The sequence below is a fragment of the Amblyomma maculatum genome, chromosome 3 (genome assembly GCF_055883805.1).
Source record: "Amblyomma maculatum isolate TAMU_Amacu chromosome 3, ASM5588380v1, whole genome shotgun sequence".
Classification (NCBI taxonomy): Eukaryota; Metazoa; Arthropoda; class Arachnida; order Ixodida; family Ixodidae; genus Amblyomma; species Amblyomma maculatum.
This window is the reverse complement of record NC_139346.1, coordinates 36254662-36281977: the sequence shown is the minus strand read 5'-3', so window position 1 is coordinate 36281977 and position 27316 is coordinate 36254662. Positions and strand designations below refer to the sequence as shown.

The window sequence follows — 27316 nt, the reverse complement described above, 5'->3', positions numbered from 1 at the left end:
TCTATTTTGGGAAGAAATAACAATATTTCAGACGTACTTGCAGTAACAAACAGACTCGCAGGTCCAGCGTCCGCACGGGCAGGCAGCGTCCGCGCGGATAGACAGCATCAGTACGGGCAGACAGCGAAGAACGAAGGCCACCGATGGCTTCGGACGTCACGTGATACAATATGGCAGCCTACATGCGTGAGCGCTGTAAAGGGTCTATACGCCCATAACCCTAACAAGCTGCCATGTCGGATCTCTCTAAAGTGTACTAAATACTCGTTTGACCTTTAACCAGGAATCGATTAAAGTCGACATTCAAACATTCGCAGTGCGGGTTTCGAAAGCATGCTCAAGAACCGACCATCTCGTTAGTCTAGAACATATTAAAACCTTTATACACAAACAGTACTTTCTCGTTGTATTCCACCTTGACAAGACATGTGACACAACCTGGAGGCCTGATATTCTGCGTGGCCCGGCAGATCTAGCCGTCCGCGGCAGTATATGTGGCATATTTTCTGGGAACGCATCCACAGGGAGAATAAACATATGTGCTAAGTCAGTTACAGTCAGATTTATCGCGTGTGTATTGTTTATTGGGCATAATTTCTAAGCCGTCACCTTCTGTGTTAAAACTGTTGTTAGAGCTGTGGAACACAGTACTTGCTTCGCTAGCACAAGTTCGCAGCAGACATGCGCTGTACGGGTTAATTGGTATGGCTATTTCGGATATGCGACCGCTACTGCTGCCTCCTCTTTCAAGGAAAGAAGTTTTGTAAAGGTCATTGAGGACTCGGCCACAACGCCGAGTCCTCAAGTGCTACACCTCGGCTACGCCGCGTCACAGGAAGCTTGGAAATATTTCTAGTGTTTATGTCATGGCCCCATTTACAATAAAGTGTTTCTGCTGCCGGTCTAAAAATTACAACTTCTTGATCATTGAGGAACAAAATACTGCTCATGCGTCCGAGGGTCATGAGAACAACTCAGCGTCTCAGGCCTTGGACGAGATGTCGTGTCAAGCTTCGGATAAGGAGCCAACCGCAGACGATCCACCAATCGTTCCCGAACAACCAGCGGATGTCACCGCGGATATTGTGACCCCTGTGGCCGTTGCTGTGCAACAATGTCCAGACCAGAGCCAAGTTCCTGTGGCTGACGGGCTCGCGGCTGCCGACGAGCCGGTCTTGAAACGCTGTGCATCATGTGCCTCCGAGTCCAGTGAGGAGGACGATCAAGCTGGCAACAAGCATCGTCGTCGCGGTCGAGCGTCGAAACACAAAGGGAAGTGCCGGCGTTCGCGGTCGAGGAGGCCTGGCGGTGGTTCGGAGGCGAATTCGCCGTCTTCCGAGAGGCAAATGGAATTGTAGACAAAACTATGTGCTGTCATCATGGCGGTCTCTGAAGAGATAGTGCTTGCAACTCTCAATGTACGGGGTCTTAGGTCTCGCCAGAGACAGATGCAACTTCGCCGACTTTTGCACAGCAGGCGTCTAGATATTGTGGCAGTCCAAGAGACGAAGATAGAGAGAGAGGAGGAAACTGAGAGGGCGTTACAGCCCTTTTTGGCAGATTTTAATGTCATTTATGCGCATGCTGTGGGCTTGTCGGCAGGTTGTTTTCTGTTTCTGCGAAAGACGCTGCCTTGTACTGGCCTAACTTATAATATCGACGCCGAGGGTCGGTTGATATGTTGCGATCTTCTACTCTTTAGGAAGCCATGGCGGATAAGTAATGTTTATGATTTTAATACTGTGACACAGCGCATAAGTTTTTTTGAACACATAGCCAGCTTACTTGACTGTGACCGACATCTTGTGCTAATGGGTGACTTCAACTGTGTTTGCAACCCCATAGATCGTTCTAGTCGAGACGCACGCAGTGACAGGAGTGGAGAGCTTTTGTTCCGTGTTACAGAAGATGCGGGACTGGTTGATACAGGGGCATCCTGCCGTGCTTTTAGATCATTCACCCACATTCAGGGGCATTCTCACGCTCGCCTAGACCGGATCTATGCATCTTGTACATTAGTTTCCCGCTGGCTTGTTTGCGAAACTATACCGGTTTCGTTTTCTGATCATAGCATGTAGTAGCCCGGCTCGGCGGCAATGACCATTCAAAGTTTAGGCCGCAGTGGGAACTTTGGAAGTTAAACTCATCGCTGGTAAATGATCAAGAATTTATCATTCGTGTGCGCTCACAGCTCCAATCATGTTTTTCCAGAAATCTACCATTGTTCGCCGCTTGGGAAATGTTCAAGCAGGAAGTACGTGCGATAGCAATTGAACTTGGCTAAATTAAATCTTTCTACAGAAAACATCAGGAGAAGACACTTAACAAAAACTTGTGTAACCTGTATGAGCTAGAAGGTGAATCCCCTGGATCATATACGGACGAAATTGCTAGTGTCAAAAGTCAGTTACAAAGGCATGATGCGGAACGATACAGGGGTGCCTTAAATTCGATCTCGTGTCAAGCGTGCTTTGCACTGCGAACGGCCGACGCGGCAAGCTTTGCTTGATGAACGTCATCATGCGACTGCAAAGCTCATTCCGGGAATTATGCGTAATGGCACATTGGTTACGAGTACGAATGAGGTTACGTCCGCATTCGTGGATTATTACTCGATTTTGTTTAGTGCCACTCCTCCTGTAAGAAATTCTAACATCTCGCGTTTCACATCCCTGGTGAGCCCTTTATCAGAAGATGATTGTTCTGTAATTAGTAGCTCTTTCACGCAGCAAGAGGTAGAAGTGGCAATTGATCAATTACCTCTCTCAAAAACGCCTGGTCCTGATGGCATTTCCTCTGAATTTTACAAACCTTTTAAAACTGTTCTTGTTCCTATCTTGCTAGATGTCTTCGCGATAAGTTTTGATCTAGAAGCCCTTCCCGAGACTTTTACAAAATGCCACACAGTCCTAATTCCAAAGAGTACTGATGAAGAAAAATTACGCTCAGTAGAAGGCTATAGACCAATCACACTGGCAAATGTGGATTACAAGATTTTCGCCAAAATTTTATCAAATCGCCTACAGTTCGCAATGTCGGTTCTCATTGGCCCTCACCAGACGTGCGGCTTGAGGGGCCGAGCCATACAGAGTAATGTACATATTGCACGCACAGTCCTCGAATCATGCTCCTGCTCTCACGATCAGGTTGCTTTACTTGAGGTCGACCTCGCAAAAGCATTTGATCGAGTTCGTCATTCTTTCCTGTTTTCTCTTCTGGAACGAGCGAACGTTGGTTCTGTAGTACTGAAGGGGGTGCAACTTTGCTATAGAAATTGTTCGACTCGCCTAATTGTAAATGGCCACCTATCAAACCCCATACCAATCAACTCTTCTGTGAAGCAAGGCTGTCCGATGTCTCCACTGCTTTTTGCTCTTTACTTGGAACCACTTTGTCAGAGTGTTTTACGTAACAGTAGTATCCATGGCTTCCCTCTCCTTGGAAATGAGGTTAAAGTGCTTGCATATGCGGATGATCTTGCGTTTTTCTGCACTGACAAACCAAGCATAGAAAAAGTTATATCCAGCATACAAGAATTTGGCGTTGTTTCTGGTGCTCAGATGAATCACTCCAAGAGTTCCGGCCTTTGGTTTGGTTCGTGGGGCTCAACACCACCCCTATATGCAGGAATTGAATGGTCATGTGTGCCACCTAAATATCTAGGCGTTCCACTGCATGCATTTAAGTCAAGTTCAAATTACTGGAAAGAGCGCGTTCCAGTAGTCCAGCGTTATGCTAATACATTTGTCCCCTATCGGCTTTCAATATTCGGTCGGGCTCAGGCCTGCAACATGTTGTTGGCGACAAAACTTTATTATGTGCTTCAGGTCCTCCACTGTGCTAGGCATTACATCCAGCGCTTTCACCGAATATTTGCGACGTTTATCTGGCCATCCAATTTTGAACCGATTCGGCGTGATAACCTATTCAGACCTGTTTGTGCAGGGGGGCTCGGCTTAGTGCATCTGTATGTAAGGCAGTTAGTTGCCCGTTTCTTCTTTTTTCGTGATTGTTCACATCCGATTATTAGAGCATTCCTACAAGTTAATTTCATGAATCTGCTTCCCGACTTAGTGGTTTCTTCAGATTTTACTGATCGCCCGCAGTTACTAGGATTTATGCAGGAAGTTTATGCTTCGGTGAGGTTTTTGACAGTACGATTCTCGAATGAGTACTTATATTCTGTTTCGCGCAAAATACTATACAAGGATTTGGTAGCAATGCTTTTTCCGCCCCCACTGTATCGTTCTTTATACTTTGGCTTTAAGGGTCATGATGTGTTAAAAAGGGTGCGCAAAATGCAGATTTCTCCTTGCACGAAAACATTTTTCTTTAAATTACACACCGAAGCTCTACCTGTTAACACATGGCTCCATAGAAAAAATATTTTTGTATCTTCTGTAAACTGCCGTCTGTGTGATGTGCCCGAAACTATTGAGCACTGTTTCATTAATTGCAAAGACGCAATTCTTTTTTGGGATGTGCTGCAAAGAACTCTAAAGAAAGACTTTGTTCTAAATTCGTACAGTGTGCGGTACCTTGCTGTTACACAATCTGATTACGAACCATATGACATGTTTTTCCTTATTGGACTTCATAGCTTGTGGAAGACACGCATGTCGGATCGCAACGCTGAACCTGTTGTCCCACCTAGACTCCATTTTAGCAGAATGATGCTGCAACTGAAGGACACTTATGATGAAAATGACTTTCAACCTGATTGGTTTCCGCTGGTGACACGGTGCTTATTTTTGCCTGCCTTTTAAAAAAGTTGTCTTCTGTTGTGTATCTCAGCAATGGCTGAATGAATTGTAAATAGTCTGTGTACATAACCCTTTTTGTATAATAAATACCATGTCAGAAAAAAAAAAACGCGGCGTAGCCGAGCGGTTAGCGCAGAACGTTACGGAGCAAGCAATAGCGAGTTCGAGTTTTACCGCTTCTGGCGTTTTTTTTTTTTTTTTACAAATCGTTTTTTTTTTTAACTTTTGTAATGTATTTCTGGTGCTTCGTTATTTTTAGCTTTTACTTTTTACCAGAGGCCCTTTTTTTCGCCGGGCGACGAGCGCAATATATCGACGCTCTCCTTGGTATGAGCGGCAAATATGCCCCTTTTGTTTACGACGCCTGCAAATAGCACGTTGAAGGTCTTGTTGACGCAGTATATGTTGGTCAGATGTGCCATGATTTAGTGAACAATTGAATGATACTGCGTTTTTCCTTCGGTACTTAGCATATGTTTGCTTTTCGTGGCGTATGTAGCTGCAGTCAAGCGGTCAGGTCGTAATCGAAGCGGCAACGGCGGCGATATGTTGGCGCAGAAGTGTGAACGAAGGAGCGCGTCGGCGGTAGCGGATTTCGCTCGCTTGTGCCTCCGAATGCTCAAATGGGAACCATCAAGGCGCATCTGCTGCTCCAAGCTCGTAATTCAGGCGCTGCAGGTTCAAACAAACTATCCGAGTGCGCACGAAATGCCTGAGCCGAAACATAACCAAAACTGAAGTGGGCGCCTGTGGCGCCTCCAAGTATATTTTTGTATTTGCCTTGCAACGTTTACGTTGTCTTTCCGCCGTCGTTTACGTATGATAAAAGCGTGTTATCATGTTTGAGAAAAAACGTACTACCGCATTCAAACATGCAACGTAATTCACATTTGCCAGCCTCCGGGATCCCTAGCGCGTCACGTGATTTGTAGTTGCGAGCCTCGGCCGTTTGGCTGTGGTGGCGATACCTGTATTTCTGTTATTCTTCTTTACTACCTTATAACAGCTCTGTTTTCAGTAAGAGTGGTCTTTTTGTAATCAGGAACTAGCATTCTATTAATGCAAACCCACTTCCTTTCTCTCTTTAGTGTCCCTTTAATGATTATATAATGTGTAAAGCTACTTATCACCGTATTATATGTCCTGTTAACATCAGTTATATGAAATGTGTCCGTCCAGTCAGTCACGCAAACACTTTCTTTATTGTTGTCTAAAGCTATGTGGCGTGGCTTGCTCATTTATATCTGTTTATATTTAACGCTTTTGCTCTATAAGGAAAAACACTTACGGTAGAGGTTCCTAAAATTGCAGCTTAAAATTCGTGATCGTGTATATTCATTATGTGAATGTATGATGGCCAAATCAAACAACGACGGAATTTATCAAGCTATTCGTGTTGCTACAGAAATGACAATATAAAAGGTTTTGCATTTAGCTATTGATTGAAATTTTGTGGCTATAGAGAATACCACTTAGTATAATCTCTCTTAAATACAATACCAGTTGTTAATTTGAATTGATGGTGATTAGTGCAGCAAAAAAAAACGTTCAAAGAACTCGATGAAATAATCGATGATACCATTTCTAGGGCGAAGAAGAGCGGCAAACAGAGTTCTATCCTTTCTTTACAGTATTTCATAGTCTTCTGTGATGAGACTATGTTCCTTTACAACTTCGCAGTGCTGAGGGAAGGTTAGTGTGGATATGCTACCTCCTCTCCTAAATGTTAGTGTAACATTGGCTTGACATATAATACTTTGCGCTTTGCTTGTACCACGTTTCAGTGCAAAAAAGAATGCCGAAATCAAAACTTGAATCTTTAAGCAATGCAGATGTGTAATCCATTCATCCTTGTATAGATCATCACCATGAAATCGTGGGAAAGCCCACAGCTACCGCAGTCATTCTTCACGCACCTTACTTCTGGGTGCTCCCGTATGGCTATGGTTTCATTCGGCTCTAGCTTGCACGTACACAAAACTCTTCGCCATGTACCACGGACCCTATCAAGTGACACAATAGACAGCTCCTGTAAAAGTGAAACATGATAAAGAAATCTCTACCCTAAAGAAACGTGTTAGTGCCCTTGAGACCAGAGTCGACGCTGATGATGTTGAATCGTTGAAAATGACTGTGAACGACCTTGAGTGGCGAAATAGAAAGCTGAATCTTGAGGTGCATGGCATACCGGTGACAAATGATGAGAATCCGATGAAAAAAGTAAATGATGTAGCAAAATCTGTGAATTTGCCAGAGCTCACTTTGAACGACGTCGATGTTGTGCACAGACTTCCTTCAAAGGCAGGGAAGGGATCATTGTACGGTTTTCAAAGTTCTCAACTCGGGACATGTGGTTTCAGAAGCGGACAGCCTTAAGAGATGCTCAGTCGGATGTTTCAGTCACTGAAAACATGACGCGTCAAAGCCGTGAGCTGTTGCGCTATGCAAAGGCTTGGGCAGGTGAAAATCAGTACCAGTACGCTTGGCACCGGAATGGAAAAGTGTTCGTTAGAAGGAAACAATACGATTCTGCGATTGTCATCCGTTGTGCAGCAGATTTAGACCAGTTTTGAGGCCAGTAATGTGCGGTAATACGCGGCACTCTTTTTTTTTTCAATGTCTTTTTTTACTGATCTAGTTGATCTCTGTGACCTCAGTAGTTCCATTAACCTTGATAATCCTAATTGCTGCTCTTGTATTCACGTTAATCTCAGATCTGGCCGAAATAAGCAAGAAGAACTTGACTGTTTTTTCAGCGAAGTGGAAACTCGTTTCGATGTTGTTATGTTTTCGGAAACGTGGTTTACTTGTGAAGGTGACGTTTATGTTATACCGACGTACAAGTGTTTCTATATGAAACGATCCATAAGAAGGGGAGGTGGTGTTTCAATGTAAGTTTCGAATCTTATGAAATCGGAAATGCTGCCTGAATTTTGTTGCATCACGCCCCATTACGAAGTCTTGGCAGTAAAGTCTGGCACAAGGATATTTTGTGTCTGCTATCGTCCCCCGGGTAGCAGTTCTGCTGAGCTCTTTTTATTTCTTGATTCATTCCTAGAATTTGTTAACATGAACCAATATCAGTTAATTTTAGGTGGCGATTTTAACATTGACATGCTGGCCAATAATAACACATCAATCGAGTTTAATACTTTACTTAACGTTCACTCCTGTGTAAATATCATCATGTCACCTACACGGATTACAACAGAATCAGAAACACTTTTATATCTTTTCATAAAAAACTTCAAAACAGATACCTTGAAATCTGGCACTATCGCTTATGCTCTGAGTGATCATATGCCAATATTCATATCTGTCAATCTCACTTCGAATTCCCAACGACAACCGCACCAAACGTCATTTTATCGAGTTATAAATGATCACACGTTATGCGAGTTCAAGGAACGCTTATCTATTGTTAACTGGGAACATGTTTTTGAGGAAAGTGACCCTGATGAGGCGTATGCAAAATTTTTAGAGATATTTACTGACATTTATTATGCTTCCTTTCCACTGAAGAAATTCTCCCAATCAAAGAAAAGTAGAAAACCATGGGTCGACAAAGACATGTTGCAGTTGATAAGAAAACGAGATAAACTTTACAGACAGTTTTTACAAAGTAGGTGTCCTGAAGCGCTAAAAACGTTCAAAAAAATTAGGAACTTTGTCACAAAGCAACTTCGCGTCGCTAAAAAGCAATATATTTATAACCGATTTAATCGAACTGGTGGACAATCTGATAAGGTTTGGAAGGTTTTAAAATCTATCTTTGATAATTCTTCCGAACCGACCACAAAAATTATTCATGAAGGGATTGAATTAAAGGGAGCCGACCTAGCAGATTCCTTTATGACTACTTTCTTTCCTTTGCTGATACATCAAACGACGACGTAAATGTGTCTAATATGAGTGCCCGAAATAGTGAAAAAATATTTCTAACACCGGTTACAGTAAATGAAGTCATTACGGAATTTGTATCACTTAATAATAGTAAAGCTACAGATGCGTCAGGTTTCCAGGTACAGCCCACAAAATTTACTATCGACATTCTTGCACCTTGCCTTGCCCATATCTTCAACCTATCTTTGGTGTCCGGCGTTTTCCCGCGTCTTATGCAAAGGGCAAACGTCACAGTAGTATATAAAAAAAGGAAACAAAAATGAAGTGGCAAACTATCGCCCGATATCAATCTTACCTGTGTTTTCAAAAGGCCTCGAAAAAGTCACTCTTAAACGGCTATCCTGCTTCACTGAATGATATAACAATATCACTACCGCTCAATATGGCTTTCGTAAAAACAGGTCGACTGAGTTAGCTCTCCTTGCTCAGAAAGAGTCCATACTAAAAATTTTGAATAAAAAAACATGGTACTTGGATTATTTTTAGATTTTTCAAAGGCGTTTGACCTTGTTAATCACTCTGTGCTGCTTAAGAAACTGGATCACTAAGGCATCAGAGGCATAGCTCATATGCTGATTTCCTCATACTTGCGACATAGGTCTCAGTTTGTTAGTATTGCCGGTGAATGCTCCCAGTTGAAAGCGGTAGCATCTGGCGTTCCGCAAGGGAGCATTTTGGGCCCATTTCTTTTTGTTCTTTATGTAAATGATATTGTCAACATCGACAGCACTGCTAAGTACATAACTTACGCAGATGACACTAGCCTGTTTTTTTCGGGTACTTCAACACCTGATCTCGCAATCGAGCTAATAAAACCTTAAAAGAAATAAATACTTGGGCGGCTGATAACCACTTAAGGATTAACGTTAGCAAAACTGCAGCAGTCATGTTTCATCCACGTCATAAACATTTTGAACCTCCTCTAATTGAATTAAACAATACCAGAATAGAATTTGTGCAGTCTGTGAAAACTCTCGGCGTTTACTTTGCAGCAGATATGTCGTGGAATGATCATATTAATTACGTAGTTCAGAAACTTTCCAGAACAGTTGGTATCATGCGCCGAAATTGCTTTAATTTTCCTACGTCAGTTAACATGTTACTTTACCACTCTTTGTTCTCTTCCATAGCCAACTACGGATGTATGGTGTGGGCAACAACAACAGCTGAAAATATTAACAAACTCACTGTCTTACAAAAGCGCATTATACGCATTGCATGTAAAGTGCCGTATTTCTTCCACACTGCAAGCCTTTTCCATCAACACAACGTTATACAAATGAAGTCCATGTATCACTATAGGCTGTGCTATAAATATGAACACGCCATAATGAAAAAGGATGACTTCTTACTTACACTTGCTGGGTTAGAGCAAAGCAGGACTGTGTATGGTACCCGCGCAGCAGAACCTTGGCATGTTAAGAAATGCCGCACAAACTATGGCAAACAAATGCTGCAGCATACCTTACCGACCCTTCTGAACCAGTTGTACTGCTCCGAAAATATAGATTTAACCAATATTTCTTTGAAATAATTGCCCCAAATGTTCATGTAGTTTTGTACTGTACAAGTACAATGCGCTGCGTACTAAAAGTACATCTCTTTCTTTGTACCGACGATGTTTTTTTTTTCCTCACATCTTGTTTGATGCATTGTACTCCGCCGCCGTCAATGCTGCTCTGTAAGAGGAAGCCAGGACCTCTCAAGCTGTTTATACAACTTTTTGCCTGGCTGTCCTCGCAACACCGGTTGCGGAAATAAACTTTCAACCTTCAACTGTAGGTAAGGCAGCGCACCTTGTAAACACGAAAAATCAATACGGAGTTCCAACCTTGTTTGCGTTTGCGGGCAGAAGCCATGTCCAGCAGCTTTTTTTTTTTTTCCGTACCGGGCTTAGGTGCTAATCTAAGAAGACGGGATCATCTGGCGTGGCCTAAAGTATTTGTTAATCTTTTTTGGTGACTTGAAAACTGTCACAGTTTTCACGGCGCTGAAATTGAACTATATGTTTTTCTCTTTTACCTTTGGTGAGTAGCCTGCGGTAGACATCAATGTCAATCTGTGTTTAGCGCTAGCACTTTCATAACACAAATCCGACGTAAGATATTTTCTGTATGTGTGCATAGTTTGGGTTCACGACGACCATATAATTATGAGCCAACAAAAAAAATGTATACCTTAAATATGCATTCTTTGCAGATCTTTACTTTCATAAAGGACGACCTAAAATGCTTTCCCTTATGCCGACGTTTGATCCTTGCTTCTTGACTATTGAGATCGCTCGCATGTATCTTGGCAATGCAGAAAAAGTATTTGAAGCATCTTAATTCCGATGCTTCTTCTCTTGTACACATGATACGATAAATATTTCACATGCACCACTTTTCGCAGCGATGTTCTAACGTTGGCTTCGTTAACAAAAAGAAAGATAATTTATTATATTTAGAACAAATTATAAAATAAAACAGAACTCTAGTACGTAGCTCAGACTGCTGCTTTCAATTACAGTGAAGAAATACGAGGATAACATGGCACTCAAAACGATGACAGAAAAGATCATAATTTGATGTTGAGGCATCACAACACACGCTAGCATATTCTTTCTCGGGTTTCCTAGTAACATCGTTCGAACTAATGAAGGAACATTGCACATTTAGCGATATTCATTTCACAGGAGTGGGACCACTGTGCTTGGCTCCTCACCGTGTTACACGGGCAAGGATATACATACGTTCACTCCAGACAACGGTGAGTGCTGACTACTCTAAAATGTAGCTCGGGCCACACTACGCGTTGAAACCAACGAAGCATCGCTGGTTAGCCCGGAAAAATTTAGTGCAACACTGGAAGCAATTTTCTAAGACTGTTCTTCAGGGAACTGCTAACTGTGACTTAAGGATCTATTTGTTACATTGAGCTAGAGCGCCGAAAGGATCACCTGTCACAATAGGAGGGCGGGAGTCTGAGCACTCAGATCCGCATGCTACAGTTTAGCTGAGGCCAAAACAAGTATAGCCACAAGGACAAAATTGTGAGCAGTAGTACGACACTATACTTGCGTACCTCTGGAGAATATGGGTGTGTGAAGATTGTTATTTCACCAACCAGGTTACTATGTAGCAAGCCAAAGTCATTTCCCATTTGATTTCAGTAAACACAGTCCTGAGCCACATGGCTTTACACAAGACGCAGCATACTTACGAGTCGTGTCAACACATCTGATGTTCGGCGCGAATTATAAAATAAGTATTGCTGCCTTCTGATATTCATCATAACCACAGCTTTGAACATCAGGTTTGGTGGACGTGATCCTACGCACAGTATTTGGAAGAAATACTGCACAACTACGAACAATGTCCAGCAAAATACTCGAAAGACAGCCTTTGTTGTGCTCTAGAATACCATTTCATGAATTCTGTACATTGACAGGTGTATATGATTCTGTTCTTAACGTGACACTGAGGAGGCTGAAATACTTCAGCTTCCAAGTGAACTTCACGCTTTTGTAATGACAGGACATATCAATTAGCTAGTTTTCATGTTCAAAGACTACGAGCATTGAGAAGGTAGCATTTTAAAGTGCTATAAATTATTTATTCATTAATTTATTTCAAAAGACAGCTGGCATCGATTCAAAATACACTGTGGATAAAGAAACAACCTCTTTGTAGTACGTGTATGCGATACACAACACAGAAAAAGAGAAAAGTGAGATCTCAGTGCCTGTGCAAGTGTATTTACTTGAAGGCTCCGACTTGCAGCGTTGCGTCGTTTACAACGTCGACATAAACTAAGATCAAACCACCCTTCAACGTGAGCTGTACTGCCCAACGCACCGAGTCATACAGGCCCGACACATAGGAAAGAGGCGTTCCTGCATGATCACCTTGCAAGGCCCTCCGACACTCCCAGCCTGTCTGTACTACAACGGCTACATATTAAAGCCGCGGCCGTATAAACAGTGTGGTTTACTGTTACAACTGTTTTCGGGCAGGGTACATGCGCAAATCTTGCCCTTTTGCTACTGCCGATGAAGATGCGTCTGAAGGAAAAGGTACGTACCGATGCAGCCTCTGCAAATCGAACGACCACGAGATAACATCTCCAAGTTGTCCGACAAAGCAAAAGGCAACGCAGAACGCTCGTCTTTGGGACGCTAAGCGTTGGCAAATAGAAGACATTACACCAGTGCAGACGTCTAATCGCTTTGCAGCTCTCCAGTGGGATGATGACGAGTGGCCAGAGCTTCCTGAGCCCGCTTCGAATGCACCTCCAGTTAAGACAAAGTCTAACGATACGGTGCTCAAGAAACGCCGTCGACAACAGCCAATACAGCAGCGGCGTACTGATATGGCTGTAGTGGATGAGCAAATCAACGTCTCTTAGTAGAAGTCTCTAAGCTCCGACACACCGCGAAATGCTTGCTCGACGTCGGCGAGCTGCAGAAGTAACCACCAAATCAAGTAATTGCCCAACACCGCCGCCTTCATCCCGCGCAACAGGGCTATTTGTTGCATCTTCCCAGTGTACCACAACGCCAAATGATAACTCTGCAACATCGCTGCTCCGCTATATGATCAACCAGTTGTCCAACCTGACATCAGTGATACTGCAGCGCTTGGACTAGCACACGAAAATGGCGAAATCCGGTCGTCCTGGTGTGCTACAGTGGAACTGTAGAGGCATTTCCACGAAGGTGGCCGAGCGCAAGACCAGACTGCGATTTAACAAGCTTCGGGTGTGAACTATGTTACTCCAGGAAACGAATGCCTTGCCATCTATTCCGGGCTTCAGCGGCTACGTGTCTCCTTCAATGACCGACCGTCGCGTGCAGACTGCTTCTCCCTCGAGAAAGGCGGCGGTATAGGTTGAAATGCGTATTCCTCATGTGCGCCTTTCTCTCGAAAACTGGTGCACATCATACTAAGAGGTAGTAGCAGTTGCTGCGAAATTTCTGAAAGGAACCGTTGTTCTTATTTCATATTACGTCCGACCAGCTGGAGGTGCCTCTTCCCGTATTAATCTTGGCTGGTTATTAAGTGTTCGTCGGCAATACCCTGGGTGTCCAATTTTAGTCGGAGGCGACTTTAACGCCCCTCACCCGGATTGGGGGTATCCTACTGCAAGCCCTCGTAGTAGGCGTATGCGGGACGCCTTCACTGATGCCCTGTTTGTTCTGCTTAATCACCCTGGGACAGCAACACGGCCTGTGCGTCACATACGTACTGCTGCCTATGCTCCAGACTTGACGTGGTGGTTGGGCGCGGGACCTCCCTCATGGCACATGGACCCAGACTGCTAGGGAAGTGATCACCACCATATCCTCATCGATCTCCGTCCCTCCCGTCTCCGCCCTTTACGCCGCAAATGTTCTGTGATAAACAGGGCACCTTTCGCTCATGTCTCGACAGTATGTCTTCAGATTCGCCGTCACTTCTTGTTGACCGTATACAGAGAGCACTAAACAGCGCTATGGCTACTACGTGGATTGATGTAGGTCGACCGGCACCAGATCTCGGCCTGCTTAACTTGTGGGCAGCCCGCCGTCAAGCTGAGCTGGCTGCTACGCGAGACCCTACTTTGGGACAGGCACGTACACGACTGTAGTATCTTACTGCGAAGGTTCGGAGATATGAACGCGATCTATCGCGACGCCAGTGGCATGCATGGTGTGAACAAATTTCTGCTAAATCATCGAATGTCTCACTCTGGCGAACGTTTCGTGCAATGGAAGACGGTCGTCGTTCTACTGACACAGCAACAACAGCATGGTTTGCGGCTAATCTGTCGCCGGGCGATTTCGCCAAAGAAGCTGCTCGAAATGTTTCCCCAAAATACGATATACTGCCTCCTTCAGCTGCAAATCTTAATTTGGCAGGTATCCCTGCAGACGAATGGAAACTGCCATCTGCTGCCGACGCAGAGGGAATCGCGAGCCCCTTTTCGATGTGTGAGCTGCTGGCTGCAATTGACGATGCGAAACGGAAAACAGCGCCCGGCCTGGACACAATTCAGTATGAGGTTTACAAGAACCTCAGTACTGCTGCACTTGCTCAACTACTAGACACCATAAACAAAGTGTGGCTTGATGGTGTCGTACCCGAGAGCTGGAAAAGCGCTGTCGTGATCCCTATTCCCAAACCTAGGAAGCCTCATACAGACCTCGTCAACTTACGACCAATCTCCTTAACATCAACGCTTTGCAAGCTCGCAGAGAAAATGCTAGCCACACGACTTTCTTGGTGGCTTGAACAGCACGGTTTTTATCACCCTGCTCAAAGTGGATTTCGTCCATACATAGGTACAGAGGACAGGTTGGCTCTCTTGGCATCAGGAGTTCTATCACATACCCGCAGCCGCAATGTACGTACCATATTAGCAATGGACGTTGAAAAGGCATATGACAACATCAGTCATGCTGCAATCCTGAATGCCATTGACATGCTTCATCTCCCTCCGAGAGTACGCACTTTTGTCGCATCATTTTGGACGGAAGAAAATTTGAAATACGCCTCAGTGGTGACACTGTTGGTTCATTCTTTTCACTACGTGGGGTGCCCCAAGGATCAGTATTGTCCCCGACGTTGTTCAATATTACTTTCATCCCATTAAAGTGGCGCTTACATGATATCCCTGAAATCACGTTTTTGCAATACGCAGATGATATCACAGTATGGAGCACTCACCATGATCTTCTCACTCAAGAGGCTGCCCTTCAGTCAGCATTAGACGTAACCTCTGATTACTCATCCTCCATTGGCCTTCAACTTTCTGTGTGTAAAACTTCATAAACGTCAGTCGCCAAACGCTGGGGACGCCGTAAACTCACCCCAAATCCAATCCGTCTCTCTCTATCAGTCACCCCAATAAAAGAATGTTCGAGCCTGAAAATTCTGGCTTAACAGTTCACCAATAAGGATCAGCGACTGCTTGGCTTTCTCAGGCAAAAAAGCAAGCACTTCAAACTATGAGTTTAATAAGGCGAATTGCACTTAAAACGGGTGGCGCTGGCTCGTCTGTATTTACCTGTATGTACCTTGGTATTTCAGGAGATGAATGGCAAAGAGTCATTGATGACCTAGACATGAAAAGTAAAAAAGTTGGCTTGAAAATCTATGTGCAGAAGACTAAGATAATAGTTCTCTCGTTTCTCTAATAGTTTCTCGTAGTTCCAGCATACCTAATGCTTATCAGATTAACAATGTTTCTCTTGAGACTGTGCATTGTTGCAAGTATCTAGGTGTTTACGTTTCTTCTAACCTATCTTGGAAACCCCACGTTGAATATATCATAAGTAACGCGCAAATCGCATACTAGGGTACCTTCGGAGAAATTTCTCTCGTTCATCCAGTTTTTTAAAATTATTGCTTTATAAAACTGTGGTACGCTTTAAATTAGAATATTTTGCATCTGGAGCCCTGGCATTGATTCACTCGTTTCCGATTTGGACGCTGTGCAGAACCGCGCCTGTCGCTTAACACTGTCAAAGTATCACAAAACAAGTAGTGTAACTGCCACGAAATCAAGTTTGTCCCTTCCACTTCTATCTCACCGCAGATCAGTAGCGCCATTATCTCTTTTCGTAAAACTTACCACAACAGCTACCTGAAAGAAAGATTACTAACAAGACCATCTTACATATCAGTGCGCATTGATCACCGCCATAAAGTTGCGGTTCCATCTGGTCACACAAAATGTTTCCATGACTCATCCATACCCAGAACTTGTGTCAGTTTGAATCACCTTCCCCATGATATCGCATGTATACCAGATAACGATGCATTTCGCAAAGCCGTTGTTTTTCTTTGCATACATCTATGTTTGTTACTATGTTAATATTTGCCCTTTACTTCCTGAACATAGTGTCATGTGGTGGTGACCAGGGTCGATGACACAAATGAAGACACAGACTTGATGGTACGGAAATGAACTCTTTATTGGGCTGACTTGCGCCCGCAAAAGGACTGAGCAACTCGGTGGCGGCGATAGCGGCAAACGTGTTAGTCGATCGTCGAACAAAGAATGCTTGTCACACTCGTCAACGCTCAATTTAAAGGCTGCACAGAACAATCTAGATAACGTAGCAAACAGCTACCAGAACGAGCTAGAACATTATGGAAAGACACACGAGTGGCCGGAATCTTCGAGATAGATCTCGGTGCATCTTGCGCTTCAACGAAACTGGTAAAGGTGCGACTCGAGATATCGAGCATTAACAAACAAAGATTACAAAATTGATACGCGATCCAAAATCAGAGTGATAAGCCGGTATGCTGGCGGCAGTTACAAAACAACAAATACAGTTTTGAAGGTTTCGCGGCATTACTCCCCCCTTAAAAAAAACATCCCCTCGATGTTCCAAAACAAAGCAACTTAAACATGAACACTGCAAAGTTTAAACGCCACAGCTTCTTTAACGCGCGTAATATGGCTTCAGTCCTACAACATGTACAATTTCTGGGCGTGCGCGTCGCCATTGTGATGCTGACGTTCCGTAGGGAATGACTTCATATTCCAGTGGTCCGACGCGGCGAATGATTTTGTACGGCCCAAAGTATCGACGCAACAACTTTTCGCTTAATCCGCGACGGAGAAATGGTGTCCAAACCCACACTTGGTCTCCTGGATTGTACTCTGCGTGGCATCGTCGTAAGTTGTATCGTCGGCTGTCGGTGCGCTGTTGGTCTTTAATACGTAGTCGTGGGAGTCGTCGGGCTTCCTCTGCACGCTGCAGGTAGGCGGCGACGTCAAGGCTGTCCTCGTTGGTTACGTGCGGCAACATTGCGCCGAGCGCCGTCGTGGGCTCCCTGCCGTGCACAAGCTTAAGCGGGGTCGTTCTGGTCATCTCCTTACTGCCGTGTTATACGCGAAGATCACGTACGGCAAGATGGCGTCCCAGGTCTTATGTTCAGCGTCGACATACATGGCGATCATGTCCGCGATCGTTTTATTCGGGCACTCCGTAAGGCCATTGGTCTGAGGATGGTACGCAGTTGTTCGTGGATGGCTTGTATGACTGTATTCCAGGATGACTTGCGTCAACTATGCCGTAAACGCCGTTCCCCTGTCCGTGATGAGCACCTCTGGGGCGCCATGTGGCAGGAGCATTTGTTCGGCAAAAAATTTGGCGACTGCTGCCGCGGTACCAATGGGTAGTGCTTTTGCTTCAGCGTAAGGGGTAAGGTAGTCAGTGGCCACGATGATCCAATTGTTACCCATAGACTAAGCTGAAAAGGGGCCGAGGAGATCCATTCCAATTTGTTGAAAGGGCAGGTCTGGGGGCGGAATCAGGTTTAGTAGTCCTGCTGGTCTGATAGGCGGCGTCTTGCGTCGTTGGCACTCACATGTCTTCACGTCGTGGGCAACTTCAGCAGGCATTCGCGGCCAGTAATACTTCTCTGGATTCGACGCAACGTGCGCGCAAATCCGAGATGGCCTGCTGTGGGCTCATCGTGCAACGCCTGCAGAATTTCCTGCCGGAGTTTTTCGGCACTACAAGAAGCTGCGCGGTCTTGTTGGTACGAAGTTCTTCTTCACAAGGAGGCCATTGCTTAACGCGAACGATGATAAATGTCGCCTGAACACACCAGGAGGGGAAGTGGTCTTTCCATCTAAGTAATCGGCTTGCGCTTTCAGCTCAGGGTCTGATCGCTAATGTTCTGCGAAATTGCTGGCGCTTATAGGTCCTAAAAAGGCGTCGTCGTCATGGTCCTTCGGGGGAGCGTCGACGGTAGGGCGGGATAAGCAGTCTGCGTCGGAATGCCTCCGGCCCGACTTATAGACTACAGTCAAGTCAAATTCTTGAAGTCGTAGGCTCCATCTGGCAAGGCCGCCGGAGGGATCTTTCAAATTAGCCAGCCAGCAGAGCGCATGATGGTCGCTTACCACCTTGAATAGTCGGCCGTATAGGCATGAACGAAACTTAGAAGTGGCCCAGATGATTGCGAGGCACTCCTTCCCGGTTGTCGAGTAATTGACTTCGGCTTTTGTGAGGGTCCTGCTCGCGTGGGCGATTACTTTCTTCTGTCCGGCACTCTTCTGGACGAGAACGGCTCCAAGGCCCACACTGCTCGCGTCGGTATAAATTTCGGTCTCGGTGTTTTCATCAAACTGGTCAAGTACAGGAGGGCATTGCAGGCGGCGCTTTAGTTCGTCGATTCTCCTTGCGGCGCTTCCCATTTAAAAGGTACGTCAGCCTTTGTAAGCTGCGTCAACGGTTCGGCGATCCGCGAAAGGTTTCTGACAAATCGTCGGTAATAAGCGCACTGCCCAAGGAATCGGCGCACAGCTTTCTTGTCAGCATGTGGTGGGAATTGTGCGATTGCAGCTGTTTTTTCCGGGTCTGGGCAAATACCGTCCTTACTAACGATGTGACCTAGGAACCAGAGTTCTTCGTAGGCGAAGTGACACTTCTCTGCTTTTAGCGTTAGTCCCGAAGACTTGATGGCTTCCAGCACTGTCTGTAGTCTTTTTGGGTGGTCTTCAAAGTTTGACGAGAAGACAACAACGTCGTCCAAATATACCAAACAAGTTTGCCGCTTCAAGCCTGCCAGAACTGTGTCTATTACTCGTTGAAATGTGGCTGGTGCGGAGCAGAGGCCAAATGGCATCACCTTGAAATCAAAAAGACCTGGCCGGTGTGATGAATGCTGTCTTCTCGCGATCTTTTTCGTCGACCTCAATTTTCCAATATCCGCTCTTCAGGTCCATCAATGAGAAGTACCTTGCATTGCAGAACCGGTCGAGAGTGTCGTCGATGCGGGGAAGCGGGTAGACCTCCTTTTTAGTAATGCTATTCAAGCGGCGGTAATCACCGCAGAAGCGAAGTGTTCCGTCTTTCTTCTTCACCAAAACGGCTGGTGCCGCCTAGGGGCTCTTCGATGGTTGGATTACGTCATCACGCAGCATTTCCTTAACTTGATCGCGTATGGCCTGACGTTCTCGCGGCGATACACGATATGGGCTTTGGTGCAGAGGTCGGGCGTGTTCGTCCGTGCTTGGCCAGTGGTGTTTGTCGTACCTTCGATGATGACGAGAAGCACTCCGCGTAGCTTCGAAGAAGACTGAGAATCTGGTCTTTCCTGCTGTGGGTCAATGCCGGGTTGATGTCAAATGTGGGGTGACGGAATAGGTCCGGTGCGTCTTCCAGCGTTTGGTCGTGGAGGGCGAATAAATCTTTGAGGTCCGCTAATTCGTCGAGAAAAGCCATCGTCGTACCCTTGTTGAGATGCCGGTATTCTTCAGAGAAGCTTGTTACCAGCACCTGAGCTTGACCTCTTCGAAATTTCCCGATGCCTCTTAGAGCAATTGGATATTTCCTTCGATGATGCCTTCAGCGGTTTCGATGTTTGCGCTACCTACGCAGACTGCGATGCTTGATCGGAGCGGGACGGTCAATTCTTCATCGAGGGCGTTTAGAGCGATGTGTTGCGTCGACGTCGTCGTAGGAGGAGCGGCTTTGTCTGCAGAGAGGTTGATGAGCTTGGATCGCAGGTCGATGATAGCCCTATGTCCACTTCCATGCCTAACATCACGTCGCGGGAGCACTGCTGCAAGACCAGAAAGCTGGTAGGGTAAGTACGCCCATTCACGGCTATTCTTGCAGTGCATCGTCCCGATGGAGTAATCAGGTTGCCACCTGCGGTGCGAATCAGTGGGCCATTCCAAGCGGTGGTACCTTTCTGAGCTGAGAGGCTAACGGTCCACTAATGACTGAATAGTCAGCTCCGGTGTCTACTAGGGCAGTGACTCTGCCACCGTCGATATCAACTTCGAGGTCACTTGTTCGCGTCCTCGCATTGCACGTAGGCCTTAGTGTCCGATCTCGGCTCCGTCGTTTCTTCAGGTCATGACCGGGGAATAACGTTGTTACTTCGCTGGGCGGCGGTGTCTGCTTGCACTCTGGTCGTGTTTTCGTCGATGACGTCGTGTGGAGCGCCGGTGAAATGGCTGCGTCTTCGTTAGAGGTCGTCGGCGGCGGAGGATGTTCGTCTTTTCGTTGTTGAGCAACCTCACCTCCAAAGCTTGCTTTGTTTAGTTCCCCCTGCGCGGGCTTCGGGACCTTCCGCGCACACTATCGTCATAGTTACGTCCTGGCGACGCAAAGCGGGCCCTGTACGGCGATGAAGACCTGAATCGACAGCTTGGTGGCGCAATCTCACAGCTACACAGATAGTTGTCGATTTCTCGCTGTCATTCACCTGGGCGTTGTCGTGAAGCGTCGACTGCAAATCCGCGGAGACCGATTCGTCGGTGCTGGCAGTGCCGCAGAATGTGGCCGGCCTCACCGCAGTGGAATCATAATGGCCGGTTGTTTGTTGTCCTCCAGGCCTCGCGCTTCCTGGGGCTTGGGGGTTGTTGGTAGGCATGGCGGGTGGGAGCCAAGGGGCAGTTTTCAGGAACAGGACGGTAGCAGCGAGGGCTCGGAAAGTCATCACGTCGGGGCGCAGGGCGACGTAATACACCAGCGTAGTTCATCGCTGTTGCTTTTTGTGCTGGAACAGTTACAGCCGTCGCTTGAGGAACGCCCAGCGCCTGCTGGACTTCTTCACGGACGACGACCGCGAGCGTCGTCACCTGCGGTTGTTGCGATGGTGGCATCAGTGGGCGGAGCTCCTCTCGCACGATCTCCCGGATGAGGTCCCGAAGGTTCTCTCCGCTTGTAGATGCGCTGGGGTAGTGGCTTGAGTAGTCCGGTTGAAGTGGTCGCTCGTAATGGCGCATCCGGTTGTCCAACGTCTTCTCGATGGTCGATGCTTCTGTTTCAAATTCCGCCACAGGTCTTGGCGGATTTCGCACAAGACCCGCAGAGAGCGACTCTTTAACGGCTCGCAATAAAAGTTTGACTCGCTCACCTTCGGTCATATTAGGCTCGGCGCGGCGAAAGAGGCACTTCATCTCCCCAACGTACGCCAGGACAGGCTTGTTAGGGATTTGAAGGCTTGACTGAAGGAGGGCCTGGGCTCTTTCCTTTCGGACGACGCTTGAAAAGGCAGTCAGAAACGCTTCCTTGAATGTCTCCCAATCCTTCATAGTTGCCTCGTGATTTTGGAACCAAACTCGGGCATGTCCTTGGAGAACAAAGTAGACTTGCCTAAGTTTCGCGGCGTCGTTCCAGCCGTCGAATTCTGCCACATGATCAAAAAGGTCCATCCATTCTCTCTAATCTTCATCCGGTCGTCCATGGAAGCAGGGGGCTCCTGGAGCTGGACGAAAACAACCGGTGCTGTAGGCTGGGCCATTGTCAGCGTCGATGCCTTCCGAGATCGAATGGGGTAAGGCAGCATACCGTGTACGGGTTGTAGGCCTTGGAGTCGGTGGCTGGCTCGGTGACCTGTAGGTTGGTATTCGAGGACGACAGGAATAAGGCAGAGGTCTTCGCTTAAAGGATCCAGGGCAGCAACTCCACCAGATGTCACGTGGTGGTGACCAGGGTCGATGACACAAATGAAGACACAGGCTTGATGGTACGGAAATTAGCTCTTTATTGGGCTGACTTAGGCCCGCAAAAGAACTAAGCAACTCGGCGGCGGCAATAGCAGCAAACGTGTTGGTCGAGCGTCGAACAAAGAGTGCTTGTCACACTCGTCAACGCTCAATTTAAAGGCTGCACAGAACAATCTAGATAACGTAGCAAACAGCTACCAGCACGGGCTAGAACATTGTGGATAGACACACGAGTGGCCGGAATCTTCGAGATCGATCTCGGTGCATCTTGCGCTACAACGAAACTGATAAAGGTGCGACTCCCGACATCGAGCATTAACAAAGATTACGGAACTGATACGCGATCCAGAATCATAAAGATAAGCCTGTATGGCGGCTGTTGAAAAACAACAAATATAGTTTTGAAGGTTTCGCGGCAATAGTTTTTCCTTATCCCCACTGCATTCTGAAGTTTTGTTTTCCTTTTTCTTTCTGTGCATGTTTTTTGTGTACTTGTATTTTTTTTGTAACTTTGCTGTACTTTCATATACTTTTATGGCTATCCCACTCCCCTCTGTAATGCCCCAGGGCCCTGAGGGCAAATAAATAAATGTTCAATAGCCTAGAGAGGGAACAGCAGTTTACGATGGGTAGCGAAGTGGAAGTAGAAGGCTAATACATATATTTAGGACAGGTAGTAACCGCAGATCAGGACTATTCAAGGGAAATAAGAAGAAAAATTAGACGGGGATGAAGCGCATTTGGCATGCACTCCCAGATTATGACTAGCAGCTTACCGGTATCGCTCAAGAGGAAAGTATACAGAACGGTCATCTTACCCGTACTTACCTACGGAGCTGAAACGTGCAAGCTAACAAAGAGGGTTCTACTGAAGTTGAAGACAACGCAGATGGCTATGGAAAGAAAAATGGTAGGGATAACGTTAATAGAGAGGAAACGTGCAGAGTGGGTCAGAGAAATAACTCGTCACTGACATTCTAATGGAAATCAAGAAGAAGAAACGGGCATGGGCAGGACATGTAGCGCGAAGAAAGGATAACCGATGGTCGCTTAGGGTAACAAACTTTATTCCAAGGGAAGGAAAGCGTAGCAGGAGGTGGCAGAAATTAGGTCGGTGGATGAGATTAAAACGTTCGCAGGGGTCAAGTGGATGAAGCTCGCAAGGGAGCGGGTGATTTGGAGCAATATAGGAAAGGCCTTCGCCCTGCAGTGGGTATAGTCAGGCTGATGATGATGATGATGATGTTGAAGCTTGCTTTGAATGACCGGCGAAGTGCTGTGTACTTTCTGCTGTCAATGCTCATCTTATTGTGAACGATCATATACAAGTACTTGAATCTATCGTGGTACCTCGTGAGCGGCGAAAATCTTGAAATTTGCTTTCTTAAGTACATAATATAGGGGATGTCTGCCAGCTTATGAATTATAAATAAATCGCACTGACTGAATGTTTTACGGGTATGGCTATAACTATTTAGATATTCTACGCATAACGGTCAATTTTACAGCGCAGTGAGTGTTGACTAAATTATAGCAAAACGTTTAAAAGAGACACTGACGAATATGTCATTTGTCTATTAAGCAAAGGCTTAGAATGGCAGCAAGAGGTTGCTTCAGACATTGGAATTCATATACCTTGAGTGGCAGTTCTTTTTGCTAAGCTGTCCTGCCTTCCACCCTATCCCCCCTTCCCCCCCCCCCCCCCAACACACACCGATCATTTCGCGGTTTTGTTGTTTTTCTTTCAGAAAAAAACCCTTTCGAAGAATTTTACACAATTTACGTCGACTGTGCAAGCTGCGCTGTGCTTCGTCATCGCTACGCCGGTAACGGTGAGTACAGTGTAGCCTGAATTAACAAAATTATGATTCTTATTGCGCACAATCCGGAAGTATAAGCAATCATTGTTTTAATCAGCTGCGAATATTTTCATATCAACTCGTACAGCAAAAGTAATGAATCTCGTCACAACAGCAGTTTTCATATCAAGAAATTATGTAAGAGGGCATTTTTAAAGGCAGAAATCTTACCTAAGCAGAAGACCATCATTTGACCGAGGATGAGCTAATGAGAGAAAACATGGGCATCAATATAGGGTCTACATTGAATTTTGTGGAATGTGCTTCATTTTTTTTTTTTTTTTGCTGGACCATCGTTCATAGTCCACCGTATAGCCTTTTTGGTACTATCAATATGTGCTTATTGCCGGCCTTTTCCATTCATGGTTTATGTAAGACGATTCGACTAATCCATTCGCATTTCAAGCTTGGAAAACCATTCGATTTGCCTACATGAGCATATCACAGGCTTTTTCATTCATCTCCCATTATACACCTGCGCATTCGATATGCATTGCCGAGCCTTGCAGCAGCTTATCCGGCATGGTTCTTGAATAAATGTTTATCTTTTATACTGAAGATTGATGTACAATTAAATATATGTGGAAAATGGTTCAAGGAACCTTTTTACTTGTAAACAACCAAAATGTATTTCAAAAAGAGAGCAAATACGGGCTGGTTGGTACATGCTTAAGAATCGAGTAAAACAGCACTAGGGGAAAAGAAACACGTGAACGACAGACACAGTAACGCATGTGTCTGTCGTTCACGTGCTCGGTCTCCCCTAGCGCTGTTTTACTCGATTCTTAAGCATGTATTTCAACAGTGAGTTATCAAAATGATCCAGGAAAAAAATATTTATTTCACTTTAGATACATGGCTTCAGTGCCTATTGGCAGAACACCCAGGGGAAGGGAGAATTCAAATACTGACTATACCTTTGGAAGGAAGTAGCCTCTCGATATTTACTGTATATTCATTGGACAAATATACATGATCTTGTTCCAATCATTCAGCTACCTGCGTATTACAGTAGCCTAGTACTGACAAGCGGCCCTGGGATATGTTGAAATGAGCATATGAACAGTTCCTGACAGGTGGCTCGGGTTGTCTAGGTAGTTGGGGTTACACCGCTATGGAGCACACAGGTAATCAGAATTTGTGCTCAGATGTGAACAATACATGGCTGGATCAAATCCTGCGAATCAAAAAGTGCCATTCCTGCTTTCACGCATGACATCTCTAAACAAAACAAAACGCAGGCTTTCTGCAACAAGCAGAAATTAGATTGATTGCTCACACAAAAAAGCACAGAAAGCAAAAACAAAATGGCAGCATACGCATGGTTGCGCGAAAGCGCATTCTGCAAGCATTTCAGTGTACTCAAATATGACTTTCAGAAGGTGACAGAGATAATCCTAATTTTCGCAAGCTGCGTAAAGCTATAGCAGTGGCTATAAATAGATTGATTGGTATTTGAATAATCAGATTGATTCTTCAAATACAAAAGCACAGAAAGCACAAAAATGGCAGCATGCCTCTCATTACGCGACAGTGCACACTGGAAGCTTTGAACTGTATTCAAATATAAATTTTTAAACAAGACAAAGATAATCATAAATATCATGAGCTGCACCGAGCTGTAGCAGTGGCTTCCCGCTGACCACCAAAATGTAGGTCTGTGCACTGGCTGGATATGCTGTATTTAAAGATGTCGAAATGACTTTGTTCGCGGCTGGTAGATGCAAGTCAATCGTATACATCGCCTTGACAACAGGGGCACTCGAATGTTTTCAAGACCTCTACCCTGCCTGAAGGGTATCTGCTCTTTCAGATTTGATTTGTATTCAGCCCCAAAAATCTCAGATAGCTGCATGTTTATTTATACCAAGGTCACATTTATCACACCTTGCACAAAATGATGGCAGTGGTAAAGCAAGTTAAAGAGAACAAAAAATACGAACAGCAGGAAAACATCAAATGCTATAAAAAGTAAGCATTTCTTGGTAAATTTGAAATTCAAGCCTAGGGAAATAAAAATATAGTTTAGCTTTGTTCATAATATCCTATGGTATCTAATCCCAACGTCCCATTCAACATAAACAAATTGCCGTATTCAAAAAATTCCAAAGGGCACTTTGGACCCCTAAAGCGTGATGAGACGAGTGCCTTTATAGCGATGTGGTCCATAGCCCTTCACTACGGCACCTCTTTTTTCCTTTTTCTTTCACTCACATCTTCCTTTCTTGCCTTATGGCACGGTACTTGTGTCCGCGGAGAAGCGACGGATACTGCGCCTTAGGTTTCACGCAAACAAATTTAAAACGGCACTGATTCCTGATTTACTGCGTCTGCTTTTGTATGCTCTGTGGTGCGGCGCACGAGGACGCGCCAAACGAAGGGCGCAGCATGAACGAATGGACCATACGCCGGGTGAGGTCAGCTTCCTATATGCTTAAATAGGAAGGTCGAGGTATCCCGCGGATTCTCGCAATGAAATACAACAGTTCTCGCGGACGCACACACGCACGGACGGACACTAAGCAGCCTAAATGGGCTTTACCTTAAAACTGAATGTCAGAACTATGTTTGTATATATTATTGCTCTTATTTCATCGCATATAGGTACGGTATCTTTAAGTTTATTTGAACAATTGGTTTTATAATTCCATGTAAGCACACTAGCACAGATTTCTAAATAAACTAAACGCATGAATTTTAGAGGAGCTTTGTTTCTTAAAGCATAAATGAAAGTAAACAGTATATTTAAAATCCATATATACTCTATACTGTATGAAACAAATACATCCCAAAAAGAAATATAAAATCTGATCATAGCAATGAGTTGTTTACTATAACTCTTAAACGTCTCCTAAACTTTAAAAAATGCCTAAATAGATCAGCAAAGTCATCTAACAGCCCTGCTACGTAGGACCGATATCACCAGTCTGCAGAAACAAATATTGAAAGCGTAGCGTTGGCATAGCATAACTTTTTTTTTCAGTCGATCTACTTGGAATCTTGCAATCGAACCCCAACAAATACTGGCGTATTCTATCCCCTAGGTCTTGGCCGAACCAAATAGCCCTTATGAGAACTGATGGTGAACTAGTCGGACCAGAAAAGTTTCCCGCCGTCTTGAGCCGTTATTTCGTCTCGGTCACTCCCCCCCCCCCCCCCCCCCCGGCACACAACTGTACGACCCAGCCCCCATGAGAGTCGCCACCAGTCACGATGCCCGAGATAGAGATTAATGAAAACGGTATCGATTGATTCTCTACAGTTGTCTTCATCGGTAGCCTCTGACCATATCAATAGCAAACTACTACAAAACACATCGGAAACCTCGTCATGGATATTACAATT

General features: G+C 45.3%; 1 protein-coding gene across 1 annotated transcript in view; it reads left to right on the top strand.

Moving 5' to 3' along the window:
- LOC146194519 (uncharacterized) overlaps window positions 1–27316 on the top strand; it is a 53692-nt gene that overhangs the window by 14510 nt on the left and 11866 nt on the right. The window contains exons 3-4 of the mRNA XM_084596580.1: window positions 11341–11414; window positions 23861–23944. Of these exons, the coding sequence (XP_084452706.1) occupies window positions 11341–11414; window positions 23861–23944 (158 nt within the window). The remainder of the gene's footprint in view (window positions 1–11340; window positions 11415–23860; window positions 23945–27316) is intronic.